At 46.1% G+C, this 13162-nt stretch overlaps 1 protein-coding gene across 1 annotated transcript; it reads left to right on the top strand.

The window, feature by feature from the left end:
* Window positions 1-2364: 2364 nt before the first annotated feature.
* Window positions 2365-12881, top strand: LOC310636491 (uncharacterized protein). Its single transcript, XM_083356394.1, has 5 exons — window positions 2365-3418; window positions 4290-4416; window positions 5621-5703; window positions 9540-9666; window positions 10778-12881. Exons 1-5 carry the CDS (start codon window positions 2999-3001, stop codon window positions 12160-12162), a joined length of 2142 nt encoding a protein of 713 aa, XP_083212520.1. The 5' UTR covers window positions 2365-2998; the 3' UTR covers window positions 12163-12881.
* The last annotated feature ends 281 nt before the right edge of the window (window positions 12882-13162 follow it).

The following is a 13162-nucleotide window of genomic DNA, read 5'->3' as shown; positions in this document are numbered from 1 at the left end:
GACCTGATCCTTTTGAACAATTTGTATCCATCCATCAGTCCACCAGGTTTCTGTTATACCAGCTATGTCATACCCTCCCTCGTGTACTATTGCTTCTAGTTTGCCCTGTTTGTTCCCCAAGCTTTGAGCGTTTGTATATATAAGCATTTAAGATTTTTTATGCCTGTCCATGGGGGTGTTTCCTGTGTCTCCTGGTTATTGTTTGAGTTTTTCTTTTTTTCCATCTCTGCCTACCTCATTTTTAAATTTGTTTTCTTGGCATTTGCGATTGGCTTTGGGTTCTAGAGATTCTAGAGATTGGTCATCCTCCCCCCTCAGTTTTGGTTTAAAGCCTTCCTGATGAGTTGGGCCAGTCTTTTTCCGAGTACATTTTTGCCTGTTTTCGTGAGGTGTAGCCCATCCCTTGCCAAGAGTCCTTCGCGTAGGAAATGCAGTCCGTGATCCAGGAAACCAAAGTTTTCTTGGCGACACCAACCCAATGGTTTGTTTCTAAGATTTTTTTTTTCCCCTCAATGGGTGTTGGCCTTTCGTTCGGAGAACTGATGAGAACGCTACTTGCGCTCCAATGCAAGGGGGGAATCCCACCTCTGCTGTGTTTGCTCTGTTCCTCTGCTCTGTTGTTGTTGTTAGCTGCGAAGTCGTGTCCGACCCATCGCAACCCCATGGACAACATTCCTCCAGGCCTTCCTGTCCTCTACCATCTTCTGGAGTCCCTTTAAGCTCACGCCTCCTGCTTCAGTGACTCCATCCAGCCACCTCATTCTCTGTCGTCCCCTTCTTCTATTGCCCTCCACTTTTCCCAACATTAGGCTCTTCTCCAGTGAGTCCTTCTAGGAGTTAAGAAAGACAAGCCGCTGCCTAGAGAGGACAGAGGTAGGTGGAGGAAAAGCTGCCTCTTTCTCAGTGAAACAGGCTTCCTACCGGAAGATTCAACTGCTGGCCTGTTGTCTCAATCGGTGGGGTTTCGCCCTCCTTGAATCTGCCTGGGGTGGGGGTGTCTCTTTGGGGGGGATTAGGGTGACTCCCTTCCCCGCCACTTCCTTTTGCAATGGAGGAGACTGCAGGGGAGCAACGAGAGGCAGGGCTGATGTGCAGGGAGAGACACCAGAGGGCAGGACGAGAAACAATGGATGGAAACTAATCAAGGAGAGAAGCAACCTGGAATTAAGGAGGAACTTCCTAACTATGAGGACACTTAACTAGTGGAACAGCTTTGCCTTCAGACGTTGTGGGTGCTTCATCCCTGGAGGTTTTTTTAAGAAGAGACTGGACAACCAGCCGTCTGAAATGGTGTATAGTGTTATTAATTTGTTGTTGTTGTTAGCTGCGAAGTCGTGTCCGACCCATCGCAACCCCATGGAGAACGTTCCTCCAGGCCTTCCTGTCCTCTACCATCTTCTGGAGTCCATTTAAGCTCACGCCTACTGCTTCAGTGAGTCCATCCAGCCACCTCATTCTCTGTCGTCCCCTTCTTCTCTTGCCCTCAATCTTTCCCAGCATGAGGCTCTTCTCCAGTGAGTCCTTCCTTCTCATTAGGTGGCCAGAGAATTTGAGTTTTAGCTTCAGGATCTGGCCTTCTAAAGAGAGTCAGGGTTGATCTCCTCTAGGACTGGCCAATTTGATCGCCAAGGGACTCGTAGAGGTCTTCTCCAGCACCATAGTTCAAAGAATATTTGCAGCTCAAGGTTGACATGAGGGGTCCTCGGTATTCTCTGAGCTTGCTTGTTTCCTTGGAGACGTTTCATTACCAAACTAGGTAACATCATCAGTGCTGGTAAGGAATGCGGTTTGCTGTCAGATTATATTTTAATGGCTTGCCCTGTCAGTGTTGGTGGGGGTGGTCTTAGAGAGTCTTTGGTTGGGCTGTTTGCTTCTTTTGGCAGTTTCTTGACTGGGGTATTCTTTACTTGGTTGTTGGTCTGATGTCAACCTCGGAGTTAATCTATGCTGATCCGAGTGCTGACTGCTGGTGGAGAGGTGCTTGGATCTTTTTGTTCTCTTTTGGGCTGGGGGAAAGTATAGTGTCTCCTCCTCAAACAGGGCGGTTGGACTCGAAGACCTCTGAGGTCCCTTCCAGCTATGATGATTAGGATGAATAAACAAAGTGAAGACGGTCAAAGAAACCCATTTCCCATTTTCTGGAGAGGCCACTGACTGATCTCTTCTGTCCCCTTCCCCCAGACGAGAAGCCCCCCCCCCCAAGGTCCCTTCCAGCTAGGATGATGATTACGAAAGCAACAAACCCCTTTGTAGTTTTAGTGGGATTTCGATCCTTTCGGCATAATTTATTCACCTGACTGTCCTTTGGGTTGGGGAGGCGGGGCTTATTGAGAATTAGGGTGAACTTCCAGCATTACACTTCACTAATGTGGGTCTGCGAGAATATTTTTTCCCTTTTTTGAAGTGGCTGCCTCCTTTTTTTTCTGGATGGACAGTTGAACAGAAAGCCAGCTGAGCAGAGGGTGAAAAAGCTCTTATGATTAGGTAAAGGGAGATGGTAGGTAGAGAGAGTAGTTTGAGCAAGTCCTGAACAGACGATGAAGGAGGGTTAGTTGTGCTGTTGAACGCGAATGCAATTTACTTCCTAGAAAGAACGACGGTTTAGGCTCTCCTGTTTCTGTCTTTGGCTTGAGATCCAAGACTTGAATCCGAAGATAAAGCCTGCTTGTTGCTTTGTCAGTCTGCGGATTTCTTTTCTGCCTTAACACTACAACCCTGTTGCGTTGCGCTGTGCTAAGGCCAAATTGGGAAGAAATAGAGTTCCATTAGACTTGCTAGAGGTTCTCCTAGGGCAGGGGTAGGCAACCTTGGCTCTTTTAATATTTTGTGGACTTCAACTCCCAGAATTCCTGAGCAAGCATAGCTCAGATTGGAAACCTCTCCCTTTTCCCTCAGCGTGGCTGGCTCAGGAATTCTGGGAGTTGAAGTCCCTGAGTCATAAAAGAGCCGAGGTTGCCTACCCCTGTCCTAGGGCATTAAAAAAAAAGAAAGAAAAAAAATGAAGGAACAAGATTCGGCTGGTCCTGAAGAAAAAGAAGGCCATGATACCACGCTGCCAGAGAGCAGTGACGAATCCTGGAAAAGAATAGCGCAGGAGACTTTGGAGAAGGACACGTTCAACACAGAGGCTCATCGCCAGCGTTTCAGGGACCTCGCCTACCAGGAGGCAGAAGGTCCTCGAGAAGTTTGCAGTCGTCTCCACCGTCTTTCCCGTCAGTGGCTGCAGCCGGAACGACACACCAAGAGCCAGATGCTGGATCTCGTTATCCTGGAGCAACTGCTGGCCATCCTGCCCGTGGAGGTGTCCAGCTGGGTGCGGGAATGCGGAGCAGATAGCAGCTCCCAAGCGGTGGCCCTAGCCGAAGGCTTCCTCCTGGATCAGATGGAGCAGAAGAAGCTGCAGCAGCAGCAGGAGCAGGTGGGGGCCCACCTTCAAAGGGCTACATAACATCCAGTAGGGGGACGCCTGAAAACTACAGGTAGTTCTTGACTTACGACCATAGGTAAAGGTAAAGGTTCCCCCACACAGGCGTGCTAGTCGTTTCCGACTCTAGGGGCCGGTGCTCATCTCCGTTTCAAAGCCGAAGAGCCAGCGCTTGACCGAGGACATCTCCATGGTCATGTGGCCGGCATGACTAGAGGCCAAAGGCGCACGGAACGCTGTTACCTTCCCACCGGAGTGGTCCCTATTTTTCTACTTGCATTTGTACGTGCTTTCGAACTGCTAGGTTGGCAGAAGCTGGGACGAGTAACAGGCGCTCACTCTGCTACGCGGCACTCGGGATTCGACCCGCCAAACTGCCGACCTTCTGATTGACAAGCTCAGCGTCCTAACCCACTGAGCCACCATAACTGAGCCCCAAATTTCTCTTGCTAAGTGAGACAGTTGTTAAGCGAGTTTTGACCAGTTTTACAACCTTTCCTGCCTCGGGTGTTAAGCGAATCACTGCCATTCTTAAGTTATAACACGGCCGTTAAGTGAATCTGGCTTCCCCCATTGACTTTGCTAGTCAGAAGGTCGCAAAAGGGGATCACATGAACCCGGGACACTGCAACCGTCATAACTGTGAGTCAGTTGCCAAGTGTCCGAATTTGGATCACATGACCACATGGATGGTCATAAATATGAAAAGCGGTCATCAGTCACTTTTTTCAGTGCCGCCGTAACTCCGAACGGTCATTAAAAGAATGGTTGTAAGTCGAGGACTACCTGTATTTGCCTGTCTCATTCTTTTTTCCCCCCAGTCCTGCTCCCATTTCTAAATTGTGGATCTTGGTTGCCATTTCAGATAAATCACTTCTTTATAAAAATGGAATATGGTTTCCCTGCAACAGAGGAGGTTCTGCTGGACACTGTAGGGAATCCTTTGCAAACAGGGACCCTGCAAGAAGATCCCGGAGGAATCACGCTGCAAGGTAAGAATTTGTGACAGTGTTGTGTAGTTCAGCTAGGGGCCTTCCTGGCCCATACAAGAAATGCTGGGCTACTCTTTCGCTCCCTGGATTTTTTTGGGTTAGAAAAAGAAGCTTGCCTTACCTTATTCTCAAATGCTCTTAGGTTAAAGATTATGATGTCAAGAATGAAACCTTGGCAGCTATGTGCCTCTTCTTTTCAATTTGCCATTAGAGTAAGTCTGGGGAAAAGTTGCTTTAGAATGAACTAGATGGAAAAACAAAACCTCCACCATTCAGCTAAAGACTGGGAGAGCCTGAAACCTTTCTAAGGACACTGCAGCAGGTGTGGAGAGGAAAAAGACAGTTCCCATAACAAAGTGAAATTGTTTTCGTGGACTACATGAGAGGGTGAGGGTTTGGCCGGAGAAATTATTGTTTAATTCTATGAACTGGTGTCTGGGAACCTCAGAGTTAGACGCTGAGCTTGTCGATCAGAAGGTCGGCAGTTTGGCGGGTCGAATCCCGAGTGCCGCGTAACAGAGTGAGCGCCTGTTACTCGTCCCAGCTTCTGCCAACCTAGCCGTTTGAAAGCACGTAAAAATGCAAGTAGAAAAATAGGGACCAATACAGTGGGAAGGTAACAGCGTTCCGTGCGCCTTTGGCGTCTACTCATGCCGGCCACATGACCACGGAGACGTCCTCGGACAAGCGCTGGCTGTTTGGCTTTGAAATGGAGATGAGCACCTGCCCCTAGAGTTGGAAACGACTAGCACGCATGTGCGGGGGAACCTTTACCTTTACCTTTCATATTCAATAAACAGGTTTTTGGAAACGGAATGAACCTTGAGTTATATTTGGATTCTTGAGCGGGATGTTGACATATGAATATTGTGTCAAATTAATTAATTTTTGGGGAAGGGGGTTCGGGGAAAAAAAAACCAAGATTCCCCTGCCTTCTCCCCAATGTTTCAATTTTTAACTCTTTAAAACTGATATCGTTATAGAGATTTTTTATAAAGTTTGAATTAAATGATAAAGGTCCTAGTGATGCCCGTGGGGATTTAGGCTTGCCTCTGTTGCACAGGAAATATATTTATTGTTATTCAGAAGTAAATCCTAGTGAGCATAAGGGACTTACTTTTCTGTAAGAATGCTTAAGCGCCATAACTTCACATTTCTGAGACGGGCAAATGCTTCAGCCTTCCCACTATCTTGTTTCTTGTAGGGGATGAATTGATGCTGACAAAAAGTATAAAGTCCTCTGTTTTTCTCTGCGGTGGAACAGAGACTGCTGTTGACCCACTTCAGGTAGAGGAGAGGATTTTTTTTTTTAAAAAAAATATTTTTAATATGATTTATTTATACAATTCAGATTCAATTTACACCCAGAAAATCTTCCAAGGACTTCCAAGGAGTCTTTCACTTAAAAAGCAAGAAAAGATAAAAAAAAATAAAGCTTGCAAGATTCGGAGAGAGTCCTTGGGTGTTGTTGTCCTCTACTTATTTCTTGGGTTCTGAACCAATCACTTTCTCTCTTTGCGTCTGTCAACATTGGCAGCCTAAGAAATGTCATGCTGGATCAGATTGAAGACCTGGGCAGTCTAGCCTTTTTTTTTCCCCCTCTAAAGTCAGAAATCTGATATTTCTTTAGTAACGCTGTGGAATATGTGCAGTGCTTTTTTTGTAAAAGAAAAAGGTGCTGGAACTCACACATGTCATACAACCCATCTTGCCTACCCTACAAGATTCCATCCAAAAATGGTGCGGAACTCCGTTCTGAGCGTTCTATGACAAAAAAAAGCCCTGGATATGTGTCCACGGAGTGATATACATAGAGAAAAGATAAATTTTCTTTGCATCGGTAGAAATATCCTTGGAAATAATAGTTCTGCTCTATTCTGTGTTGTCCGGGCCCCATCTTAAGTACAGGATTCAATTCCGGATACTCCATTTTAAAGAGAAACTGGAGTAGTTTCCAGACCACAGCAGAGGGATGGTCTGGGTGCTAAGTCTTAATAAGGAGAAACCCAAGAAAATGTCTAGGCTGGAGAAGAGAAGAGTAGTGTCTTGGTTCCGACAGATGAGACTCTTCAAAAGAACTTCGAGGGATTGTTTACCTTAAAGAATCTTTTATTCGAGAAGCAAAGTATCGGCACGACATAGGTAAAGCCAAAAACTGAATTCCCCCCCTTCCCCTCCTCCCCCAGCACAAAGTAGCAAAGCACAATTCCCTCCTCCAATTAACAGTCATAAATCACATTCCCCAATTAGCTTGAAGCAGGGGCTTTCTCCCCAGCTCTCCAGCCCGCCAAATCTTTTATCAGCTCTGGGCGCAATAACCTTGGATTCCCACAGCTGAGTTATTGTTGTTATGACTAACTGGACTCTCATCCACATCCCCCCCTCCCGGCATCACCTAACTCTAAAAGCGAAAGAGAAAATATGGCTACATTTCCATCTGTTGTCAAAGCAAGAACATCCGACGTCAGCAGCGTTGACCAGTAGAGAGTGCGTTGTTCAAATGTCTGAAACAGCAATAGCCCTTAGACTTACATACCACTTCACAAGGCTTTTACAGCCCTCTCTAAGCGGTTCACAGAATCAGCCTGTTGCCCCCAACAATCTGGGTCCTCATTTTACCGACCTCGGGAAGGCTGAGTCGACCTTGAGTCGGTCAGGATTGAACTGCTGGCAGTGGGCAGAGTTTGCCTGCAATACTGCAGTCCTGCCACTGGCGCCGCCACGGCTGAGTGAAACGGTATTCATTTAGTGACCGTTCAAAGTTACACCGGCACTGTAAAAGTGACAGGGCCATTTTTCACCCTTATGAAACCTTGCAGCGTCCTCATGATCACGTGACCAAAATTTGGAGGCTCGGCAACCGGCATGCATTTATGACGGTTGCAGAGCCCTGGGGTTATGCGGTCACTTTTTGGCGACCTTCTGACAAGCAAAGGAGCCTTGGTGGAGCAGTGGGCTAATACCTCCTTAAGTAACACCAGCTGCCTGCAATTTGTGCAGGTTCGAGTCCCACCAGGCTCAAGGTTGACTCAGCCTTCCAAGGTAGGTAAAATGAGGACCCAGATTGTTGGGGGCAATAAGCTGACTTTGTAAAAAATGCCGCTGGGGGGGGGGGTGAAAGCCCTAATAAGCAGGCATATACATAAGAATGAAGGCTATTGCTAAGCACATTGGTTTGTGCTTAAATTGTAAGCCGCCCTGAGTCTTCAGAGAAGGGCGGGATATAAATGGGATTAAAAATAAAAATAAAAAATAAAATAAAGTTTCACAGATTCACCATACAACCAGGTTACTAACATAACAACGTCAGTGATTTCACTTAACAACTTTGGGAAGAAATGTCCCAAAATGGGGCACAGTTCACTTAACCAATGTCTCGCTTAGCAACAAAAATTGTGACCTCGATTGTTGTCACAGGCCGTGGTGGCAAACATTGTTGTCGTAAGTTCAAGGACCACCCGTAACGGATTTAAACTACAAGAAGACAGATTCTGGTTGAGTTTCAGGGGGAAAAAATGTCGTAACGGTGAGGGAATTCTGACAGGGGCACCCTTTACCCAGGAGCGTGGGAGGTGGGTTCCTTTTCAATGGATATGTCCTAACAGAGATGAAGTAGTCATCTCTCTGGCAGGTTTTTTTTTTCTGTAGGGAAAGGCAGAGTCTGGCTCAGGATTCTTCCAGTTCTCCCATACCCGGAATAGTTTGTCTTTACCGGTAGCTCTTGACTTACGACCACAATCGGGAGCAAAATTTCCATTGTTAAGCAAGGTGTCCTGGTTCTGACAGACGAAACTCTTCAAAGAACTTTGAGGCATTGTTTACCTTAAAGCAGTGATGGTGAACCTTTTAGAGACTGAGTGCCCAAACTACAACCCAAAACCCACTTATGTATCATCGGGGGCTGGGTGGGCGTGGCCCATTGGGTGGGTTGGGCAATTGGATGGGCATGGCCCATTGGGTGGGCGTGGCTGTGTTGGTAACGGCAGACTGGGCGGGACTAAAAAGTTCAATCAATCAATTCCAACTTTGCGAGATCTTTTTTTCCCCCGCGAGAAGTTGAAATTGATTGATTGATTGAACCTTGTGGGGTTTTTCTGCACATGGCAGAGGCCTAAAGCAAAAAGGCTTTATAAAACCCAGCTGAAGGCCTAGGCGTGGGGCAACAGTGCACGTGACCACAGAGAGGGCTCTGCTTGCCACCTGTGGCACGCATGCCATAGGTTTGCCACCACGGCCTTAAAGAATCTTTATTCGAGTAGCATAGCATTGGCATGTACACAGTCGAAGCCAAAATCTGAGTTCCCCCTCCCCTGGGCACATAGTATCAAAGCACAATTCCCTCCTCCAATTAACAGTCATAAATCACATTCTCCAATTAGTGTGAAATGCAGGCTTCCCCTCCAGTTCTCCAGCCCGACCAATTCTTATCAACTCTTATTTCGATAACCTTGGTTCTCACACTAGGTTCAATATTGTCATGTCTAGCTAAACTCCCACGCACATTCCTCCTCCTCCCCACCAGCGTCATCTAACTCTAACTCTAGGAGTAAAACAGAAGAAGAAAATGGTTGAACCTCCATCTGTTGGCAAAGCAAAAACATCCAATGTTAGCAGCGTTGACACAAGGCAGTTGTTAAGTGAATCGCCCCCAGGTTTATGACCTCCTTTTTGTCACAGTTAAACAAGTCACTGCGGTTGTTAAATGAACCGTGCAGTTGTTGAACGAATCTGGCTTCCTCCCCCCCTCCCCCACATTGACTTTGCTTGTCAAAAGCCGTCTGGGAAAGTCTCAAAGGAACAATTGCATGATCCCAGGACACTGCAAATACATGTCGGCGTGGCCAAGCGCCCAAATTTTGATCATGTGACAGTGAGGAATGCCGCAGTGGTCATAAATGCGAGGACCGGTCCTATGTCCCTTTTTCCAGTGCCCTGTAACTTCAGACGATGGCTAAACAAATGGTTATACACCGAGGACTTCCTGTAATTATAGCTCGTTGCTATTGGCTATTGATTATTGCTCAGCGAGAAAGCAGACGCCATGGTGTAAGGTAAAACAGTGGCTTTAGTGAGATTACATGCACCATGTATGTTCTTATGATGATTTTTTTTTCTCCAATCAGGATCTGGACACTGTGGAAGAGCTGGCTGTGTATTTCACTGAGGAAGAATGGCTCCTGTTGAATCCTGACCAGAAAGCTCTCTATAAGCAAATCATGGAAGAGAATTTTGAAATCCTGACTTCTCTCAGTAAGGTTCCCTGTTTCCTTCATTGGTGTATAATCATAAAGGTAGCATTTTAAGACAGGTGTCAATGCTGCAAACATTGGATCTTTTGGCTTGGACAATATGAGAGGCAGCCTTTTACTTTAAATGGTTTTTGCTTTTGAATTAAATAAAGCCGGGGGGAGGAGAATGCTACCCCGGTTGGTTTTTTTAATACGATAAGGAATGGCGCGCTATAAAACGGAAGTGAAGCTTTGCATGTTAAACTAATTGGAGAATGTGATTTACGACATTTAAATTAAGGGAGGGAATTGTGTTTGATACGATGTGTTCAGGGGAGGAGAATTCGGTTTCTGGCATCTATCCGTGCCGTGCCGTCTTGTTCTCATTATTATAGACTTTTTAGAATAAACAATGCCAGAAGATCATTTGAACTGTTTCATTAGTCGGAACCATGGCAAGAGGTTCCTGTGAGACCACAGATGTATACAGACAGGGCAGAGTTCCCCAAACTTTCCAGCTTTGGGGACCAGCGGTGAAGGGGGGGGGGGAAGAGGGGATGGTTCTGCGTGAGCGGGCAGCAAGCGTGTGCACAACTCCATTTGCACAAGCGACGTGCACCCGTGCACGCCGCTCACACAAGTGGAGCATGCATCCACACGCTTTCCCACTGCTTGTGCAAGCGGCGATGCATGTGGGAACATGCACACTCGCCGTTTCTGCGGCCCGGTTGAAAGTAGTTTGTGCCCCACTAGGGGGCGGCAGCCCAGGGGTTGGGGACCCCTGAGATAGGATACATAGCATCATATCAAATAGCACTAGTCTGGCACAGCAACGTGATCTAGTGGTTAAGGCATCAGGCTAGAAAGCAAGAGGCCATGAGTTCTATTCCCGCCTTAGCCATGAAAGCCAGCTGGGTGACTTTGTGCCAGCCACTCACTCTTAGCCCCAACTCACCTCACAGACTGGTGGTTGTGGAGTAAATAGGAGGAGGAAGGAGTATTAACCATGTGTGCTGCCTTGGGTTAGTTGTCAAGTAGTAAAGGCGGGCTAAAAACCTAACAAATGGTACATTTCTAAATCTCATCTCAATAGGTCGTCCAATCTATCTCTGAATTTCTTCTTTTTATTCCAGGACGTGACCGATATAGAACGAAAAGACATCCGATGGGGACAAAACCACACATGTGTTTGGAGTGCGGAAAAAGTTTTGGTTATAAGATAAATCTTACCTCTCACCAAAGAATTCACACGGGGGAAAAACCGTACAAATGCTTGGAATGCGAAAAGAGCTTCAGTCAGAGCTCCAGCCTCATTAAGCACAAGCGAATTCACACAGGCGAGAAACCGTACAGATGCCTCGAGTGCGGAAAGAGCTTCAGCCAGAGTTCGAGCCTCACCAAGCACCGACGAATTCACACGGGTGAGAAACCATACGAATGCTTAGAGTGTGGCAGGTGCTTCGGGAAGAAGATAAATCTGACGTCCCATCAGAGGATTCACACCGGGGAGAAACCCTATCGGTGCCTGGAATGTGGGAAGACTTTTAGTCACAAAATCAATCTCATTTCTCATCGGAGAATTCACACGGGAGAGAAACCCTATCAATGTCGGGAGTGCGGGAAGTGTTTTAGCCAGAATACCGGCCTGACGAAACATCAGAGGACCCACACGGGAGAGAAACCTTATCAATGTTTAGAATGCGGCAAGGGTTTTGGCCAGAAGACAAATCTCGCCACCCACCAAAGGATTCACACAGGGGAGAAGCCGTACGCATGTTTGGTGTGCGGGAAGAGCTTCAGTTACCGGACTGCTCTGACTTACCACGAAAGGACACACACCGAGGGGAAGCCGTATAAATGCTTAGAATGCGAAAAGAGCTTCGCTCAGAAAATCCTGCTCATGAAGCATTATACAACTCACTCGGAAGAGAAAGTTTTCCCCTTTCTGGAATGTGGCAACCCATCTACTTATCTCGTCGCTCACCGATGCATGTTCCAAAAGCCAAAACTCCACCAGTGTCTTCAGTGTGGGAAGACTTTTAGTCGGAGCACAGGGCTCCGGAATCACCAGCTCATCCATGCAGGTGGGAACGAGTGTTCCTGCTTGGTCTGTGGGAAAAACTTTGGTCACAAAACCATCCTCAGTTCTCACGAAAGAATTCACACCGGGGAGAAGCCGCACAAATGCTCGGAATGCGGCAAGAGCTTTAATCATAAGAAAAACCTTTCCAGGCACCACCGGATCCACACCGGGGAGAAACCGTACGCGTGCTCGGAATGTGGGAAATGTTTCAGTCAGAAAATAGACCTCACCAAACATCAACGAATTCACACCGGAGAGAAACCCTATGAATGCTTGGAGTGCGGGAAGAGTTTCAGCCAGCGTACCAATCTTTTCCAGCATCAGAGCATTCACACAGGGGAAAAATACACCTGCTTAGGATGTGGGAAAAGTTTCAGTCATAAGAAAAACCTGACCAGGCATCAAAAAAATGCACACAAGGTAGAGATATTATAAAGGGCAGGCGAGTTGTCAATCAACTTTGCTAGGAGGAAAAATTGCTTATAGATCAACTGACCTGTGGGGGAAACCACATAAATGATTAGTTTGGAATTTCTTCAAATTAAATTTTGATTCTCAGGCAAAAATTGGGAGGAAGCAGGCATTCATGGGAAGAATCACACCTTTTACTCAAATTCTCCCAGCAATGGGTAATCTCTCATCCTCGTGGTGATTTTTATTGCATTTTGGTATTGTTAATTTTCATTGTCTTGTTCATTCATTTGACCTCATTTTTTGCAAACTGCCATTCATGTAAAAATATTTGGATAGCAGATTCTATACTTTCAGTATAGATTAAGAATACCCTGTTACCTTAGATTCTAGGAAAAGATCTCACTCTTCATTTCTCCACACCCCTGTAATGTTCTCAGTTGCCTTGTCTACTTCCTAAACCGTCTTTCTCAACCTCAGCAAGTTTAAAGATGTGTGGACTTCAACTCCCAGAATTCCCTAACTGGCTAGGGAATTCTGGGAGTTGAAATGCACCCATCTTAAAGTTCAAAGCTAAAGTATTCTGACTTTTTCTCTTCAGGAAAGTGAAGTTTAAAGGAGGAAGGCATTTGAAGAAAGGTGCTATGGAAATCTACAAAGCAATCAAGTTTTTTTTAATTAAAATACTATGAATATATACAGTGAACAATTGACACAATGTGGATAGTATGGTGTGTGTGTGTGTGTGTGTGTGTGTGTGTGTGTGTGTACTGCTAAGCTTGTAAGCCGCCCTGAATCTTCGGAGAAGGGCGGGATATAAATGGAATTAAAATAAAATAAAAAAATAAAATTCTGTAGTACCTCAGTGTGTACCTTTAGAAGAATGTGGAAGAGGAGATTATCTCCGTCAAATTGTCCATTGAAAATCTGTCGAAAAATGTTTACAAATTGTTTCTTAGAAAAAAATGACATTTCAATTAGGGAAAGGCAGTGGACAAGTAAGCACATACGTACACACACAGAA

The sequence above is a fragment of the Vipera ursinii genome (assembly GCF_947247035.1).
Source record: "Vipera ursinii genome assembly, chromosome: 2".
Lineage (NCBI taxonomy): Eukaryota > Metazoa > Chordata > Lepidosauria > Squamata > Viperidae > Vipera > Vipera ursinii.
The sequence above is the reverse complement of the archived record's forward strand: the minus strand, read 5'-3'. Positions and strand labels throughout refer to the sequence as shown.

Excerpts from the sequence above, each read along its gene's own strand:
- LOC310636491 (XM_083356394.1), top strand. The coding sequence starts at position 2,999 with ATGAAGGAACAAGATTCGGCTGGTCCTGAAGAAAAAGAAGGCCATGAT. Across the intron at positions 3,419-4,289 it reads TGCAGCAGCAGCAGGAGCAG|ATAAATCACTTCTTTATAAA; the intron begins GTGGGGGCCCAC and ends TTGCCATTTCAG. Across the intron at positions 5,704-9,539 it reads CTGCTGTTGACCCACTTCAG|GATCTGGACACTGTGGAAGA; the intron begins GTAGAGGAGAGG and ends TTCTCCAATCAG.